The sequence below is a fragment of the Ahaetulla prasina genome, chromosome 5 (genome assembly GCF_028640845.1).
Source record: "Ahaetulla prasina isolate Xishuangbanna chromosome 5, ASM2864084v1, whole genome shotgun sequence".
In the NCBI taxonomy this organism is placed as follows: Eukaryota; Metazoa; Chordata; class Lepidosauria; order Squamata; family Colubridae; genus Ahaetulla; species Ahaetulla prasina.
Window position 1 is genome coordinate 2,683,461 of NC_080543.1, and position 19,694 is coordinate 2,703,154.

The window sequence follows — 19,694 nt, forward strand, 5'->3', positions numbered from 1 at the left end:
GCGGGCGAGGCACAACATGAACTGATATTTCTGACTATCAGTTGTGCAGCGGGGTTTAGCTTTGCTAGAAACCAGGAAATCAGCTGCAGACACAGCAGGCATTCGGCGTAGCAAACCAGTTTGGATTTCTCCTCTGCTTCCAACCCTAGGACTCTATGATTCTCCGTTGCATTCTTTCTTCTTGCCTCTTTTTGCTTAGCTGAGTTCGGTGGAAGCTGGCGGATCTACGGCCTTTATTTATGCAAACCTGAGCGTGCCGGTTATCAAGGTGAGCCCTTTCCGGTTTGCAATTCCCCTCCCAGCCAGTTTTCTTTTCGCTGGTCAAATCCTGACTTTGTCCTCCTCTTCCTGTTCAGAAGAGCCACCCCACAAAAAAATATTGCAAAAAAATCAAAGGATAGCCAAGGCTTTTAATGTTATTCCGGCCTTCCTAAATATAGGAGAAATAAGGCTGGAATTAAGATCAGTCCCAAGCTTCTTCTTGATTTATGAGTGTCATTGAGCCTGCAGTTATAGTTGTGGCGGTCATTAAGTGGGTCTGATTTTACAACCTTTTTTGTGGAGGTGGTTTTATTCATTCATGGATTCATTCATTCATTCATCCATTCCCTCACTCGTTCATTTACATATGCACTCATTCACTCATTCATTCACTCATTTGTTCATTCATTCATGCATTCATTCACTCACTCACTCATTCCCTCACTCAATCATCCCTTCCTTCCTTCCTTCATCCATTCCCTTTCATTTCCTCACTCATGCACCCATTTCCTCATTCATCCATTTCCTCAGTCACTCATTCCCTCATCCATTCATCCATTCCTTCATTCATCCATTCCCTTTCATTCTCTCACTCATTCATCCATTCCTTCATCCATTCATTCACTTGCTCATTCATTTGATGGGGATGGGTGGGGGAGAAACAGGCTCAAGCTTAATCCCTCCAAGACGGAGTGGCTGTGGATGCTGGCACCCCGATTCAGTCAGCTGCAGCCGCAGCTGTCTGTTGAGGGCGAGTTATTGGCCCGAAAGGAGGGAGTGCGCAACTTAGGTGTCCTCCTGGATGAACGGCTGTCGTTTGAAGATCATTTGACGGCCGTCTCCAGAAGAGCTTTTTACCAGGTTCGCCTGGTTCGGCAGTTGCGCCCCTTCCTTGATCGGGATGCCTTGTGCACAGTCACTCATGCGCTCGTTACCTCTCGCTTGGATTATTGTAATGCTCTCTACATGGGGCTCCCCTTGAGGTGCACCCGGAGGCTGCAGTTGGTCCAGAATGCAGCTGCGCGGGTGATAGAGGGAGCTTCGCGTAGCTCCCATGTAACACCGCTCCTGCGCAGACTGCACTGGCTGCCTGTGGCCTTTCGGGTGCGCTTCAAGGTTTTGGTTACCACCTTTAAAGCGCTCCATGGCTTAGGGCCTGGGTACTTACGGGACCGCCTGCTGTTACCACATGCCTCCCACCGACCCGTACGCTCTCACAGAGAAGGACTTCTCAGGGTGCCGTCCGCCAAGCAATGTCGGCTGGCGGCCCCCAGGGGAAGATCCTTCTCTGTGGGGGCTCCCACCCTCTGGAACGAACTTCCCCCGGGTTTACGCCAAATACCTGACCTTCGGACCTTCCGCCGCGAATTGAAAACACATCTATTTATTCGCGTGGGGCTGGCCTAAATTTTATTGGTTTTAAATTTATTATTAATTTTAATGGAGTTTTTAGTTTTATATGGCCATTTTTATAATAAGTTTTTTAATTAGTATTTTAAATTGTATATTTTGTACTGTTCGTTTTTTATCTTGGCTGTACACCGCCCTGAGTCCTTCGGGAGAAGGGCGGTATAAAAATTGAATAAATAATAATAATAATAATTTACTTATGCATTCATTCACTCATTCCCTCATTCATACATTTACTCACTCATTCATTCACTCATTCACTCACTCATTCCCTCATTTGTCCATTCATTCATTAATCCATTCATTCATTCCCTCACTCATTCCCCCATTCATCCATACTTTCATTTATTCATTCATTCCCTCATTCATCCATTTACTCATTCATTTATTCATTCCCTCATTCTTCCATTTACTCATTCATTCATCCATCCCCTCACTCATTCCCTCATTCATCCATTTACTCATTCATCCACCCACCCATCCATCCATTCACTCATTTCCTCCTTTGTCCATTTACTCATTAATTAATTCATCCATTCATTCCCTCATTCATTCCCTCACTCATTTCCTCATTCGTCCATTCACTCATTCATCCATTCACTCATTCATTCATTCATTTTCCCTCACTTATTCCTTCATTTGTCCATTTACTCATCCATCCATCCATCAATTCACTCATTCATCCATTTACTCATTCATTCATTCATTGTTCATTCATTCCCTCACTCATTCCTTCATTTGTCCATTTACCCATCCATCCATCCATCCATTCACTCGTTCATCCATTTACTCGTTTATTCATTCATTCTTCATTCATTCCCTCATTCATCCATTTAGAATTAGAATAGAATTTTATTGGCCAAGTGTGATTGGACACACAAGGAATTTGTCTTGGTGCATATGCTCTCAGTGCACATAAAAGAAAAGATACCTTCATCAAGGTACAACTTTTACAACACAATTGATGGTCAATATATCCATATAAATCATTTACTCATTCCTCCATCCATTCATCCATTCACTCATTCCTTGAATGTTTATGCCATCCATCTCCCCTGTGAGCTTTCTCTTGTCTTTTCCACACACACCCGCCCCCTGTTCCCCCTGCCTGGGCTGGGGGCCATTTCCGTGTGGACCCCCCTCTCTAACACCTTCCCTTCTGGTCTCCTTCAAGAACGCCGCTCTCTTCTGGTGGAACCTGCGGAAGAACGGGGAGGGGGACGAGGCTACCCTGCACGCCGGCTGCCCGGTCCTTGCTGGAGACAAGTGGGGTAAGCAAGTGGGGTCCCCCCCCTGCGCCCCCCAAGATCTGTCTTTGTGCATCTGTGGAGAGAACACGGCTGAGGCCAGAACCTCCTAAGGCCTGACACCGGGCGATGCTTCGTTGGGGGGGTTGGGGGGTCCCCCCGATAAAGCTATCCCACTATTTCATTTTTATTTATTTATGCTGCAAAGTTTATATGCAGGTGGTCCTCGATTTACAACCGTTCGAAAGTTACACCTGCACTGAAAAAAAGAGACTTACGACCGTTTTTCACCCTTGTGACCGTTGCAGCGTCCTTGGGGGGGTCAGGTGATTTAAATTTGAGATGCTTGGCAACTGACTCCTATTTATGACGGTCGTAGAGTCCCCAGGTCATGGGATCCTCTTTTGCGACCAGCAAAGTGAATGGGGTAGCCAGGTTTCGTTTAACAACCGGGTTACTCACTTAACAACTCCAGCGATTCGCTTAACAAGTGTGGCAAGAAAGGTCATAAAACGGGGCAAAACCCACCGAGCAACTGTCTCGCTTAGCAGCGTAAATTTGGGGCTCAAATGTGGTTCGTAAGTCGAGGACTACCTGTTACGATGCTGTAAAATTATACCTGGCGTAAATTATAACGAGGGCAACTTTGCCAATGGGCGCAAGGCTCCCACAGCCTCCTCATCCTTCCTACGCCTCCTCTCTCCGCAGTGGCCAACAAGTGGTTCCACGAACACGGCCAGGAGTTCCACAGGCGCTGCGGCACCAACCCGGAAGAATAGCGACCCCCCCCAAGGCGGCTCTGTGTGACGTGACAACGAAGAGGCTGGATCTTGCAGCTGGGTCAGGGTGGGGGTGCAAAGAAAATGGGAACATCTGGCCCCACTGCAGAAGCCTCGACGCACCGGTTGTTGGAGCACCCAGGCTCCAGATGTGTCCAAATTTTATTGATTTAACCTTTGAGGATGGACAGGTTGGGAAAAAAACGTTTGGGCTGCAAAGGAACAGCACACACTTGGGTGTGCAAGACAATAGAAGTGTTCTTGCCACAACTGTTGCCCCAAAACGAAGTGCAAGAAGAGCCGGGCAGCTGTAGGGATATTATGGGATGTGTCCACGAAGGGCTGAAAGTGAGTAAAGATAGCATTTGATTGATGACCACAACGGAGCCCGGAACTTCCGTTGCTAAGCAAGACAGTTCTTAAGGGAGTCGTGTTCCCTTTTACGGCCTTTTTTTGCCACGGTTGTTCAGTGAGTCACCGCAGTTGCTAGGTGAATCATGAAGCGGGGGACTGTAGGGCCCTGGGGGCGTTTCTGAGCTGGGTTGTTTTCTTGCAGATGTTTCATGACCCAACGAGGGAACATCATCAGTGCAAACCTTCCTCCCTTCTAGCGTTGATGACGTTACCTCGTTGGGTCATGAAACGTCTGCAAGGAAACAGCCCAGCTCAGACAACATATCAGCCACCCAGCCCTCCTCTTCCTCTTCCTCCTCTCTGCAAACCCCACTCCCTTCTAGCACTGACGATGTTTGGGGAAACGAAACATCTGTAGGAAAATTAGTGGGTCAACTTATTTTATTATATATTGTTATATATCAACTTATTGTCAGTAAGATAATAAGGGGGTCAAACTATTTTCCAAAGCACCCAAAACTAAGCTAATCAAGGAGAGAGCAACTTAGAACTACGGAGAAACTTCCTAACAGCGAGGGCAATTAACCAGTGGAACAGCCTGCCACTAGAAGTTGTGGGTTCTCCAACACTGTTTATTAGTTTATTTAGTTTATTTAGACTTTTATACCAACACTGGAGGTTTTAATGAAGAGAATGGACGGTCACTTGTCTGAAATGGTCGAGGGTCTCCTGCTTGAGCAGGGGTTGGACTAGAAGGCCTCCAAGGTCCCTTACAGCTCTATTCTGATTGATTGATTGAAGCTCAGAAAGCATCAAGGACCCCTCCAGTCAAGGGCTTCTCAACCGAAAAACCTTCAAGTTGTTCAGACTACAATTATTTTATTATATATTATTTTATTAATTTATTACATGATTCTCCCTTTGCTTAGTTTTATTGTTTTTATGTAGGGTTTCATAATCTTGTAAGCCGCCTTCAGTCATCATGTGTGAATTGGCGCCAATATAAATTTCCAAATAAAACGATTTCTCTGTCGGCACGTGCCGTGTTGCCCCAGCCCAACTCCGTCACATTTCTCGCCACCTCACCAATAATGGAGACAGGGTCCCCTCCTCCTGGAGCCGATTACAATGCTGAGCCACAATGCGACCCTCCATCCTCGTCATGGACTCGCTTCAGCCTCCCGGATGTCAAGAGCTGCTGGTGTTGTGATGCCCCGCCTCCCAGCTGGTGTTCGGCCGACCAGCTGATCCGCGGGCTGCTCCTGGGATTCCCACCACCCAGCACCAGTTCATGGGTTCCTTCCACCCCACCCACCCCCAGGAGAAGGGAGAGAGGGAGGGAGGGGTGGGGAAGAGAGAGGGGGAGGGAGAGACAGACAGAAATAGGCAGAGAGAGAGAAAGAGAGGGGTGGAGGGAAAGAGAAAGGGAAGGAAAGGGAGGGAAAGAGAGAGCAAGAGAGAGAGGGAGGGAAAGAAAGAGCAAGAGGGGGGGACAGAAAGAGAAAGGGAGGGAAAGAGAAAGACAGAGGGAGGAAAAGGGAGCAAGAGAGAGGGAGGGAAAGAGAACAAGAGAGACTGAGGGAAAGAGAAAAAGAGAGGGGAGGGAAAGAGGGAGGGAAAGAGAGCAAGAGAGAGGGAGGGAAAGAGAAAAGAGAGGGGAGGGAAAGAGAAAAAGAGAGGGGAGGGAAAGAGAGCAAGAGAGAGGGAGGGAAAGAGAAAGAGAGGGGAGGGAAAGAGAAAAAGAGAGGGGAGGGAAAGAGGGAGGGAAAGAGAGCAAGAGAGAGGGAGGGAAAGAAAAAGAGAGGGAAGGAAAGAGAAAAGAGAGAGGGAGAGAAAGAGAAAAACAGATGGGAGGGAAAGAGGGAGGGAAAGAGAGCAAGAGAGAGGGAGGGAAAGAGAAAAAGAGAGGGAGGGAAAAGAAAAAGAGGGGAGGGAAAGAGAGCACGAGAGAGGGAGGGAAAGAGAAAGAGAGAGAGGGAGGGAAAGAGAGCATAAGAGAGGGAGGAAAGGAGAGAAGGAAAGAGAGGGGAAGGGAAAGAGAGAGAGGGAGGGAAAGAGAAAGAGAGCAAGAGGGAGGGAAAGAGAGAAATTATATCACAAAAGTTTTCAAAGTACCGTATATACTCGAGTATAAGCCGATCCGAATATAAGCCGAGGTACCTAATTTTACCACAAAAACTGGGAAAAACTATTGACTCGAGTATAAGCCGAGGGTGGGAAATGAGGCAGCTACTGGTCAATGTAAAAAATAAAGATAGAGCCAAGTAAAATAACATGAATATTTATTTGAACGAAAAACAATAAAAGTGCAAAAGGGGGTCCCCAAAAAGAATATGGTATCAAAAATACAGTATCTTTAAAAGTAACAGCAACCAAGCTAACGAGAGCTAAAATCCCTCAAAACTGGAGTTCTCCTCCTCATCATCTGTTTGTCCAAACAGAGCTTCAGCTACTTCAGCTTCTGTGATGTTATCCGCATATACGTTGTCGTCATCACTGAGTTCACAGTCGTCATCATCACTGCTGTCACTCTCATACAATGCGCTGTCTTCACTGCCATCCATAGCATTACTAATGCCACATTTCTTGAAGGCACGTTGCACCATGTCCTCTGGAATATCTTCCCATGCATCACGAACCCACTGTGCTATTAGTTCTATGTCTGGCTTTCTCAGATTTCCAACTTTTGTCAGACGAGCTTGACCAGATGTCATCCATTCATGCCACATCCTTCGCACATGGTCCTTGAAAGGTTTATTTAAACTGACATCTAGGGGCTGCAATACAGATGTAAGCCCACCTGGAATAACGGCCAAAGTGACTTGAGATGACTTTGCCAATTTTTTTATGTCATCAGATGTGTGGGCTCTGAACATATCCCAAACTAACAGTGATCTTCTAGTCCAGTCCCCACTCCTCAAGCAAGAGATCCTATACTGTTTCAGACAAAGGATTGTCCAGTCTGTTCTTTAAAAACCCTCCAGGAATGAAGTGTCCAATAAGGTTCAAATTGCAAGTACCGGTAGTCCTCAATTTAAGACTGCAATTGAGCCCAAAACATTGTTTTGTTATTTTCCCTAACCGTGTATGTATCCCCTGCCCCCATTTCGTCAGGCTGCCATCAAAGCGAAGCACGGCTGAATATTATTATTATTATTATTATTATTATTATTATTATTATTATTATTATTATTATTATTATTATCATTATCATTATTATCATCATCATCATCATCATTATTATTATTATTATTATCATTATCATTATTATCATTATCATCATCATCATTATTATTATTATTATCATTATCATTATTATCATTATTATTATTATCATTATCATTATCATTATCATTATCATTATTATCATTATCATCATTATTATTATTATTATTATTATTATTATTATCATTATTATTATTATTATTATATGATGATGATGATTTTTTTGCATTGGACAGAGCGAGCTTCAGTTTACCAAACTTTGTATCTTTTAATGAAACGTGTTAGTCTGGAAGGGACTGTTTGAACTCACAAAACACTTGCAACTTTTAGTTCCGTGCTGAGGATTTTTGGAAAGCAGCCCAGCAATATTTATTTATTGCTCGGACTGCTCTTATTTTCACTCCCCCTTTTCTTTTCTTTTCCTTCCCTCCTTCCCTCCTTCTCTGCCTCTCTTTCGTCCCCCACCTCCCGGGATCCTTGCGGGTCGAAGGTTCTGCCCTGCCTTACACCAGCCGCCCACCTATGCCAAGGTCTCCCTGGCTCTTTCGCTCTCTGTAAGCAGCGGCTTCTCGGCAGCGTCGCCCCCCTCCCCTCCATGGATCGGCTCCTTCCCCAGCACTGAAGGCATCCTTAGGAATACACCTCCACCTCCAGGAAAATAAAAAGAGGCAGAGAAGGTAAATCGCCCGCCCCGTTCGGAAAGGAAGGGGAGAGGACTCCAATGGAAGAAGGGAGAGGAGAATTACCAATAACAAACACAAAGCGCTGGGTTAGAGGTGCCTTGTCATGTACAAGGAGATCAGAGAGGGCAACCACCGCGAAACAATAATCAGACTCAAAACGGGCTGCTTATTTGCCATTTGCTCTGGGTAGAACGGGTTTTTTTTTTTAAAAAAAATTGGTTTGGAGAAGGAAAGCTAATTTGCTGATCTGCGCGAGGTCGGTTTCTTTTGCCTCCTTCTTCTTCCTCCTCCTTCTTCCCACCCTAGCTTGCAATGCCCCATCTCTCCTCCTCCTCCTCCTCCTGCCCCCTCTCGGGGAGAAATTGTTGTTCTTGCCGTATTTCTCCGCTTTCCAAGAGGCTTTTCTTTTCACCTCTTTCTCCCCACCTCCCCAATTTCCATAGGGAAAAAAACCCTAGGAAAACTTGGCAAAAATAAAATAAAATAAAAAGTACTGAGTGCAAATGTTTTTTTTATACTGTAGTTGGAGTTTTCCACGTTTCTTTCACATTCAAGGCAGCATTCTCCCCATCCTCGCTGCTTTTCCAAAACATGCTTTGAAACCTTTGCATTTTATTGGGATGTATTCGTGACAACGCCCCTCCGCCCCTCCGAGGCGAGAGGAGGCAGTAAGAGGAGGCGAGTGACAAACAAATAAAAGAGAGTTCTTCTCGCCTTGGCGTTTGACACACTCGCCGTCCTCTCCAGCGAAATTGAGTGCGGCGGCAGTGGGGTGGGTGGGTGGGTGGGGAGGCCGCCGTGAAGTGCCGGCTGGGGAGCCGGGATTGAAGTGCCGGCATGCTTTGCCAGCTCGGCCGGCTCGTTTTGGGCGGCTGGCCTCCGGCGTTTTCTTCCGCCGCTTTTGATGGCGGCGGCGGTGGTCGGCGGAGGGGCGGAGGGGCGTTCGACATTTCGCCTCTCACTCGTCCTCCTCTTGCCCGCGGTGGGGGCGGAGGCGTTGTCACCTCGCCCTCCTCTCCGAAAAGCCGAAATTGAGTGCGGCGGCAGGGGAGGCCGCCGTGAAGTGCCGGCTGGGGGCCAGGAGCCAATCCCGGGCTCCCCAGCCGGCACTTCACGGCGGCCTCCCCCACCCCCACTGCCGCCGCACTCAATTTCGGAGAGGAGGGCGAGTGACAAACGCCAAGGGCGAAGAACTCTATTTGTTTGTCACTCGCCCTCCTCTCCGAAAAGCCGAAATTGAGTGCGGCGGCAGGGGAGGCCGCCGTGAAGTGCCGGCTGGGGGCCAGGAGCCAATCCCGGGCTCCCCCAGCCGGCACTTCACGGTGGCCTCCCCCCACCCCCACTGCCGCTTCGCACTCAATTTCGGCTTTTCGGAGAGGAGGGCGAGTGACAAACGCCAAGGGCGAAGAACTCTATTTGTTTGTCACTCGCCCTCCTCTCCGGCGAAATTGAGTGCGGCGGCAGGGGAGGCCGCCGTGAAGTGCCGGCTGGGGGCCAGGAGCCAATCCCGGGCTCCCCAGCCGGCACTTCACGGCGGCTCCCCCACCCACCCACCCCCACTGCCGCCGCACTCAATGCGCCGAGAGGAGGCGAGTGACAACGCCCCTCCGCCCCTCCGCCCCTCCGAGGCGAGAGGAGGACAGTAAGAGGAGGCGAGTGACAACGCCCCTCCGCCCCTCCGCCCCTCCGCCGACCACCGCCGCCGCCGCCATCAAAAGCGGCGGAAGCGCCGGAGGCCAGCCGCCCCAAAACGAGCCGGCCGAGCTGGCAAAGCATGCCGGCAGCATTTGGGCTCGTCCTGCCGGCCCAGCTGTTCCCGAGGGCAAAAAACCCTCTCCCTGGGTCGGCTCTGCAAGGGTAGACTCGAGTATAAGCCGAGGGGGCGTTTTTCAGCACAAAAAACGTGCCGAAAAACTCGGCTTATACTCGAGTATATACGGTATTTCAAAAGCAGAAAAAAAATGAAAGGGCATAAAAGCGCATTCATCACGTTTTTTCCTAGAACAATTAGCTGAACTCTGCCTTGTTTATCATTATTTTAGGTTAGTGAAACCTCCGGACTCACGTTGGCACTTGGCGATTAAATCAGAGGGTTTCGGGTTGCAGTTTGGCCACTCGGTCCGTAAAAGGTTCGCCTATCACTGCCATAGGTAGATTACAATGCCAAATTCAGTCGGAACATCTGGCCGGATGGTAATAATAATAATAATAATAATAATAATAATAATAATAATAATAATAATAATAATAATAATAATAATAATAATAATAATAATAATAATAATAATAAAAACCACAGACTTTTTTGCAGATTCTTTCCACTTTATTTGGATTCAAGGCACCACTCCCCAAAAAAAACGGTTTGGCCACCAGAGGTGAAGAACAGGGGGGGAAAAAACCGCCAAGGCTTTGGGGAGGGGAGGGGAGGGGTCTGCAACCGCCCCGAATCATGCCTCTCTTCAATCCCCCCCCCGATTTCCCCCCTCCCCCTTCCTTGTTCCCAAACCAAAAGCGTTGACGGATTCGGAAGGGGAAGAAGGCGTTTGGGCCCTGATCTCCCAGGGAAAGCCAGTGGTTCCAGAGGCAACATCTGGAAACCTTTTGTGGCTGCGGAAAAAAATTGGTTGCATTCCCGGATCTGGAGCTACAAGGGAGGGGATCGGTTTTGACGAAGGATCAGCAAATGATTTAAGCAGGCGGAAGTTCAACAGGGGCAGCTTCCTTTCCTGGTTGTGCTGTGCCAGACTTCCTAATGCCGTGTTTGTTTGGCAGCTTTAAAGACGCAGGGGGAACTATAACTCCCAGAATTGTGCACCTTAAGATGGGGGGACTATAACTCCCAGAATTCCCCAGCCAGCTCTGCTGGCTGGGGAATTCTGGGAGTTATAGTCCCCCCATCTTAAGGTGCACAATTCTGGGAGTTATAGTCCCCCCCATCTTAAGGTGCACAATTCTGGGAGTTATAGTTCCCTCCATCTTAAGGTGCACAAACACTGCAGACACAGAGAAAACAATGCACCAGGTGAGGCTACCCCAGCCTGTTCAGACATGCTGGGGGTTGCAACCGAATCAGTGGCTAGCTAGGAATTTGGGAAACTGTTGCGCCGGGTGCGTTTGGGTGGCGCCCGGTTTGGGGAAGTCCGCCCCCACCTCCTTCATGCGTGGGAGAATGAAACCTCGACTGTCGAAAAAACGGTGGCAACGTATACACACGAGCGGGGAGCGGGCGAAGAAGCGAGGAAAGTTTGCCGAGATTTTTCCCAAAGCCGGAGTTTAACCCGACATCCCGGATTAGCAGCCGGGAGAGGAGTTAAGGAACAAACAAGCCAGGATCTCTTGATGATCTCGGGAACGAGACGAAGGAAGGGGGAGGAGGGTGGCCCAGCCAGGATGAAATGGTGGGAGAAATGGAAAAAAACGAGCCGAGCCGGAGACCCGGTTTCTCCGCGATGAGATTTGTGCCGATGGGTCAGAGCGGATGATGGGAAGGAGACGGGATATGCCACGGTGCCTCCAATGTTGGTTTATTTACAAGAGTCGCAGAAGGACCCGCCAGGGTGGGGTATTAACAAGCAGGAAAAACACTGTGAAAGAGAAGGAAAAGAGGAGACGTGTTAGCTGGTGTATCTCGATTTAGCATTGCCGTATTGTGCGAGGACGCCCACCGTGGATTATGGATAGTCCTCGACTTATGAGGAGTGAACTCGAGCGTTTCTGTTGCCGAGTGGGCTTTGCTGGTAAGACCGTTGTGAAAACGACAGCTCGCTCCCGTTTTACGACCGTTTTTGCCGCGCTTGTTCAGCGAACCGCGGCCGTTGTTACTAACACAGTTGTTAAGGGACTCTGGCCTCCCCATAGACTTTGCTGGTTGGAAGGTCGCAAAAAGGAAACGCGTGACACACACACACCCCCAGGACGTTGCAACCGTCACAAATATGATCCAGTTGCCGACCGAATATAAATCACGTGACCACGGGGCTGCTGCAACGGTCCTAAGTGTGAGAAACTGTTGTCAGTCAGTTTTTTCAAGGCTGCTGTAATTTCAGACAGTCACCGAATGAATGGTCGTAATTTGAGGACTACCTGTATAGAGTTCTTCACGCCAGCCTTGTCCCTCCCAGCTCCCCTATTATTTTGGGAGTGGGTGGCAATTTCAAGGTTTCCACACACACCCCTAAACTAGTAGCTCAACACATCTGGAGTCTCCCTACGGCGAAGTCCAGGGTGGGGTGGGGTGGGGTGGGTGACTGTCAATGACGGCCTTACCATTGAAATCCGCCGATGGGCTCCGTGAACCTATGACGGATCAGAAATGTTGCCACGGCTTCCGCTACCTGAAAGAGAGAGACCGGGGGTGGGGGGGGCAAGAGGCAGAGATGAAGGAGGCTCTCCCCCTTTCCCTGCGATAGACCCTCCCCAACCATTCGGGAACCCTGCGTTCTACTTCCTTCCTTCCTTCCTTCCTCTCGCCCAAAGGAACCATTCACACAAACGGGTCGGGCCTCGCCAACTGGAGCACTGAGAGTGGTTTCCAGAGAACATTTAACAGAACAGCAGCAGCGTTGGAAGGGACCTTGGAGGTCTTCTAGTCCAACCCCCTGATCAAGCGGGAGACCTTATGCCATTCCAGACAAATGGCTATCAATCATCTTATCTATCTATCATTTACTCTATCTATCTATCTATCTATCTATCTATCTATATCAATTATCTACTGTATCTATCTATCATCTACTGTATCTATCTATCTATCATCTACTGTATCTATCATCTACTGTATCTATCTCTATCATCTTATCTATCTATCTATCATTTACTCTATCTATCTATCTATCTATCTATCTATCTATCTATCTATCTATCTCTATCAATTATCTACTGTATCTATCTATCATCTACTGTATCTATCTATCTATCATCTACTGTATCTATCTATCATCTACTGTATCTATCTCTATCAATCATCTTATCTATCTATCTATCATTTACTCTATCTATCTATCTATCTATCTATCTATCTATCTATCTATCTATCTATCTATCTATCTATCTATCATCTACTGAATCTATCTACCGTATCTACCATTATCTATTTATCTACCGTATCTATCTATCTATCTGTCTGTCTGTCTGTCTGCCTGTCTGTCTGCCTGCCTGCCTGCCTGCCTGCCTACCTACCTATCTTTTTCTCAGTCTGTGTAGTGGCCCACTAGTGGCCAGTGGATCTGGCAGCAGAATCTGACAGAGATGAGATTGGGCCAGTCCTGGAGTCTGGGGAAGGCTCTGATGAGGGCTCTGCATCGGAGGTAGAGACAGTCAGGGCCGTCTGACAGCTGTCAGCTGCCTTCTGAGTCGGACATGAGTGGGGCAGAAGAACAGCTGGAGCCTGTTCCCAGTGTGCGCATGTGCAGAGCTGCCAGGAGAAGGGAACAGCTAAGGAACAAGGACCGACTCGGGAATAAAGGCCCAGGTGGACAGTGAATGGCCTCTCCCATTGGGAATAAAGAGGAGCGAAAGGGGAGGGGAGTTTGCAGGAGACAATTAGTTCAATTCATTAGAGTGAAGATCTGTTCCTGACTTCTTGCCAAGTATTGTCTGCTACAGAGTGGCCTTTGGAAGATATCGGCCTGGCAGCTCTCCAAGTCGTAAAATGTCTTGTAAGACCGTTGGCCGGGACTTCGGCTGGAGAGGAATTCCCTTTAAACTAAATAAAAGGAGTTTTATCGGGATGAGGAGTCTGCTCCGTGCTTTTGGGAAGCCTAAGTCAGAACGGTCTGTCTCTTGGACCTGTCTGTCTATCTATCATATGTATCTTATCTATGTATGTCATAGAATCTTAGGGCTGGAAGGGACCTTGGAGGTCTTCTAGTCCAACCCCCTGATCAAGCGGGAGACCTTATGCCATTCCAGACAAATGGCTGTCTAGTCTCTTCTTAAAAACTTCCAGTGTTGGAACACCCATATCTTCTGGTGGCAAGCCGTTCCACCGGTTAATCGTTCTCACCGTTAGGAGGTTTCTCCTTAATTCCAGGTTGCCTCTCTCCTTGATGAGTTTCCATTCTTTGCTTCTTGTCCTGCCTTCACGGCCGTTGGAAAATAGCTTGGCCCCCTTCCTCCTCTCTGATGCAGCCCCTCAAATATTGGAAGACCGCTATCAAGTCTCCCCCGGTCCTTCTTTTCGTCAAACTAGACATACCCAATTCCTGCGACCGTTCTTGGTATGTTTTAGTCTCCAGGCATTTAATCATGTTAGTTGCTCTTCTCTGCACTCTTTCTATGATCTGAACGTCTTTTTTTATATCATGGCAACCAAATCAATGGCCCTGCTGGTTACAGAGTTCTGGGGGCTGAAGGGTACACCCCTTGGGGCGGCTTAGGCTCCCCCTTGAACAAGCCTGACACGGCAACTTAATTTGGGGTGCAGCCAGTGGTGGGATTCAAATAATTTAACAACTGGTTCTCTGCCCTAATGATTTCTTCCAACCACCAGTTCATCAAACTTGGTAAGGCCACACTTGGAATATTGCATTCAGTTTTGGTCGCCACGATATAAAAAAGATGCTGAGACTCTAGAAAGAGTGCAGAGAAGAGCAACAAAGATGATTAGGGGACTGGAGGCTAAAACATATGATTGCAGGAACTGGGTATGTCTAGTTTAATGAAAAGAAGGACTAGGGGAGACATGATAGCAGCGTTCCAATATCTCAGGGGCTGCCACAAAGAAGAGGGAGTCAAACTATTCTCCAACTCTTCTCTACTCTTCACTTGAGGGTAGAACAAGAAGCAACGGATGGAAACTAATCAAGGAGAGACGCAACTTAGAACTAAGGAGAAATTTCCAGACAGTTAGAACAATTAATCAGTGGAACAACTTGCCTGCAGAAGTTGTGAATGCTCCAACACTGGAAATTTTAAAGAAAATGTTGGATAACCATTTGTCTGAAATGGTGTCCTGCCTGGGCAGGGGGCTGGACTAGAAGATCTCCAAGGTCCCTTCCAACTCTGTTGTTGTTGTTGTTGTCATTATTATTATTATATTTACACAAAATGACAGTATACACAGCAAACGAGATAACTATGCTGGATTTCGTATCACAGATCACTAGTCGAACACTTCCCGAGCATTTAGGACTGCGTGATGTATCGGCGAATTATGCGAGCAGATCCCAGTAAGGTGGCCTTCTGCAGCCGACCAATGGTGATCTTGTCAGTGCCAATTGGTTTTAAGTGCTTGCCTAGGTCTTTAGACACAGCTCCCAGTGTGTTGTTCTTGTTGTTATTATTATTGTTGCTGTTGTTATTAAACTGCTCAGAAAGTTAACAACCGGTTCTCCCGAAGTGGTGCGAACTGGCTGAATCCAGCACACAGAAGTCAAACTACCACGCTACTCACTTTCTCTGGAGCATCCTCATGGACTGCGTGGCCGCACTGTGGGAGAACCTGGATCTGGAACTTCCCTGCAGGGAAGGGAGAAGAGAGCCGGGTTGGGCCAGTGGCTAAGGCATCGGGCTAGAAACTGGGAAATCGTGAGTTCAAGTCCCACCTGGATCCCGCCAAAGCCAGCTGGATGAATTGGGGCCGGTTTCACCCGCTCAGCTCAGAAACCCCTAACCACTTCAGAAAACATCACCAGGATAAGGGTCACTGTTGTGACCCAGGTTCCTGGACCCGGACTCCTGGACTCGGATGATTCAGAAAGTGAGGGAGAAGACCTGGCAAGCCCTGCTTCTCTTGGGCCCTCTCCCTCCCTGGCACCCACTCAAAGGGAGGAGGAGGGGCCGGCAAGGCCTGATTCTCTGGAGCCTTCTTCTGATTTGGCAACGCCCCAAGAACAGTTTTGGAGTGATGCAAGACTGCGCAGACGTGACCGGCGCGCGCAGCAGAAGAAGCGTTGGGATAAAGCCAAGGAATGATGGTCATGCAGTGACATCTGCAGAGACTATAAATAGGAGGCGGGACTTCCTGGTTTTTTGTCTTGGATAAAGCAATGAATTTGCGCGGGCAAACTGTATCAATGGAGGGAAGAATATATTCGTGAGTAATTCTGGCCTTATCTATAATTTCCTCGTTATCTCCAGAAACTTGGCAGGCCCGTGGGTAGACGTGGCCAGGACGTTTATCTATGTAAATAAAGTAGAAGAGGAGGCCTTTGACTGACTCTTTGTTGGGAGTATTGGGGGAGGGAAACAGAACAGTCACCTTGTAGGGTGATCAACCCTGAAGCTGGCCTGACCGAAGCCATTTTGTCCGCTTCAGTATTGCCACTGGAGCTGAGGTGATCAGGGAGGGCGGATTTGAAATAGTTGGGATTCTGTAGCCAAAACAGAATACTTTCTCTTGGGAACCAAGGACATTCTCGCACTTGGTTGGAGGAAGGCGGAGTGATGCCCCCTCCCGGTTGTCGGACTGCACGGCGGTTGGACCATGTGACTGATTGTTTTGAGAAAATCTTTTACTTTTCATGAGGTGAAAACCACGGGAGTTTTCAGAGTCCGTTTTCCCCGCTATGATTATTTCCAATAGAAGTAATCTTTGAGGAATTCAACTGCCTCAGTTTTGCTTGCTATGGGATTATTACCTGGAATCCTGACATAGGGAAGAGGAGAGGCATGAAAATAAAATAAAATAAAAAAATAAAATAAAAACAAAAACATGAAATAAAATAATTAAATTAAATTAAAAAAATAAAATAAAATAAAAATAATGAATAAAATAATAAAATAAAAAATAATGAATAAAATAATAAAATAAAAAATAAAATAAAAATAATAAATAAAAATATAATAAATGTACTATACTATACTATATTATAATATAATATATAAAAAATAAAAATAAAAAAACTGACTGATTGACTGACTGACTACAGGCCCAGAATCAAGACTGACTCAAAAGCATAACTAAAACTAAAAGGGCGGTGGCTCAGTGGCTAAGAGGCTGAGCTTATCGATCGGAAGGTCGGCAGTTCAGCGGTTTGAATCCCTGGGGCCGCGTAACGGGGTGAGCTCCCGTGACTTGTCCCAGCTTCTGCCAACCTAGCAGTTTGAAAGCAGGTAAAAAATGCAAGTGGAAAAATAGGGACCACCTTTGGTGGGAAGGGAACAGCGTTCCGTGCACCTTTGCCGTTGAGTCATGCCGGCCACATGACCACGGAGACGTCTTCGGACAGCGCTGGTTCTTCGGCTTTGAAACGGGCTTTGAAACAGACATGGGCACCGCCCCCTAGAGTCGGGAACGACTAGCATGTATGTGCGAGGGGAACCTTTACCTTTTAATAACCTTGGTTAGTTGGAAAAAGGCAACCAGACTAATGATTTGGGGCCACTAACACGGCTCTCTTTCACAAATTTGGGGAAATCAGGCCTTTAAGAGGCCTCTTTGTCTCATGTGAGAATCCAGATAATGCATCAGAAAATAGTCTTGATAGGTTTATTTATTTATTTTTTGTTTACATTTATATCCCGCCCTTCTCCGAAGACTCAGAGCAGCTTACAGTGTGTAAGGCAATAGTCTCATTCTATTTGTATATTTACAAAGTCAACTTATTGCCCCCAACAATCTGGGTCCTCATTTTACCTACCTTATAAAGGATGGAAGGCTGAGTCAACCTTGGGCCTGGTGGGATTCGAGCCTGCAGTAATTGCAGGCTGCTGTGTTTTAATAACAGGCTATCTCACCACGGTCCATATTGAATGAATGAATGAATGAGAGAATGAATGAATGAATGAGTGAGTGAGTGAATGAATGAATGAATGAATGAATTGAAGGCTGAGGATTGGATGCCAAGTCCTCAGGGGCAGAAACTGAGTTCTTTTAAAGAAAGCCTTCCTAAAAGACACCCTGGACCGGAAATCTGAAGATTTTTACCTTGCATTTGGCCAATGGTGAGATCTTTATCCAGTCTGTCAACACCTAGAAAAGAACGGGGGGATTCAGGGGACGGGAGGGAGAAAAGAGGGGAGGCCCCCCCCATATGTTAGTCCAATCCTCTGGCCAACTTTTGAATTTATTCTTTGCATTTCTGAATTATCTAACTCTATCTACCTACCTACCTATCTATCTATCTATCTCTATCAATCTATCATCTATACATCCATCATTATCTCCTATTTCTATCTTTTTTTATCTATCTATCCATCCATTATCATCTATTTCCTAGCTTTTCTTTTTCCCTCTTCCTTTCTTTCTCTTTTTCTCTTTATCTATCTGTATGTATGTATGTATGTCTATCCATCCATCTATCTCCTATCTCTTTTTTTCTTTCTTTCTTTCTATCTATCTATCTATCTATCTATCTATCTATCTATCTATCATCTATCTATCTATCTATGTATGTATCATCTATCTAATCATCTATATCTATGTATCATCTATCTAATCATCTATATCTAATCATCTATATCTAATCATCTACATCATCTATCCATCCATCCATCATCTCCTATCACTATCTTTTTTATATCTATCTATCTATCTATCTATCTATCTATCTATCTATCTATCTATCTATCTATCTATCTATCTAATCATCTTTATCATTTTATTTATTTATTTTATTTTATTTGCATTTATATCCCGCCCTTCTCCGAAGACTCAGGGCGGCTTATACTATGTTAGCAATAGTCTTCATCCTATTTGTATATTTATATACAAAGTCAACTTATTGCCCCCAACAATCTGGGTCCTCATTTTACCTACCTTATAAAGGATGGAATCATCTATCCCTCCATCCATCTATCATCTCCTATCTCTATCTTTTTTATATCTATCTATCTATCTATCTATCTATCTATCTATCTATCTATCTATCTATCATCTCCTATCTTTTTCTCCTCTCTCTCCATCCATTCCTATCATCCATCTTTCTCCACCCAATATCCATTAATCAATCCTTCCTTCCTTCCTTCCTTCCTTCCTTCCTTCCTTCCTTCCTTCCTTCCTTCCTTCCTTCCTTCCTTCTTTCTCTTTCCAAATGGTTGCAACTTGGGAACTACCTATACATACTCACATGTAAACCCATCTGCAAAATACATTGAAAAAGTGGTGAGAGCCAGTTTGGCCCAGCGGTTAAAGGGCCAGTCTAGCGAGTGAGAGACCGTGACTTCTAGTCCTGCCTTAGCCACGAAAGCCGGCTGGGTGACTTTGGGCCAGTCATTCTCCTTCAACCCAACCCACCTCCCAGTATTGTGGTTGTTGTGGTTGTTGTGGGGCAAATTAGCAGGACGAAGGGGTGCTGCAGAGCTTCTTTGCATTATTTGCCAAAATGATAAAGGGGGGGGGATACAAAATAAATACACAAATAAGTAAACATCAGGGAGGGAAGTTGGACAGCCGTCATTAGGTGCTTGCAGAGGGATGGGATGAATTCCTGGAAGGAGGAAGGGAAAGAAGGGGAGGGGGGGGCAGCCCCACCTACCTGCCAAAAGCAGAAGTTTGGGAACAGGGCAATTGAGGAAGAGGTTGGAGAGACCACTGAACCAGCCCTCCCAGTATCTCTCCGTTTTGGCCAGTTCAATCCGCCAGGTGTAGGTAGCTTCTTTCTTGGTCTGGGGGGGAATGGGGGGGGAAAAAGAGCAAATACGTAACCGTGTAGGAGGCTGAGAAGCCGCGTTGCTTGCAAGCAGCAGACATTAATTAGGACAGAAGTCTTGAAACTGGGCAGCTTTAACTCCTGGGAGTTGAAGTCCCCAAGTCTTAAAGCTGCCAAGTTTCAAGACTTCTGCAAATAGGAGTT

At 46.7% G+C, this 19,694-nt stretch overlaps 2 protein-coding genes across 4 annotated transcripts in view; one reads left to right on the forward strand and one right to left on the reverse strand.

Annotated features, from left to right (window-relative positions):
* The window catches only part of P4HA3 (prolyl 4-hydroxylase subunit alpha 3), a 35,350-nt gene extending 22,786 nt beyond the window's left edge, over nt 1-12,564 (forward strand). The window contains exons 11-13 of one of the 2 annotated variants that reach the window (XM_058185784.1): nt 200-268; nt 2,846-2,942; nt 12,436-12,564. In XM_058185784.1, the coding sequence (XP_058041767.1) occupies nt 200-268; nt 2,846-2,942; nt 12,436-12,548 (279 nt within the window). In that variant the 3' untranslated portion in view covers nt 12,549-12,564. Of the gene's footprint in view, nt 1-199; nt 269-2,845; nt 2,943-3,626; nt 5,451-12,435 lie in introns of those variants that run through there. The other variant, XM_058185785.1, reaches the window with a different exon arrangement.
* PPME1 (protein phosphatase methylesterase 1) overlaps nt 10,261-19,694 on the reverse strand; it is a 40,065-nt gene continuing 30,631 nt past the window's right edge. For both annotated transcript variants that reach the window (XM_058185788.1, XM_058185787.1), the window contains 5 exons: nt 19,377-19,506; nt 17,828-17,872; nt 15,353-15,417; nt 12,226-12,293; nt 10,261-11,543 (listed from right to left, as the gene is read on the reverse strand). In XM_058185788.1, coding sequence (XP_058041771.1) covers nt 11,525-11,543; nt 12,226-12,293; nt 15,353-15,417; nt 17,828-17,872; nt 19,377-19,506 — 327 coding nt within the window. In that variant the 3' untranslated portion in view covers nt 10,261-11,524. The remainder of the gene's footprint in view (nt 11,544-12,225; nt 12,294-15,352; nt 15,418-17,827; nt 17,873-19,376; nt 19,507-19,694) is intronic.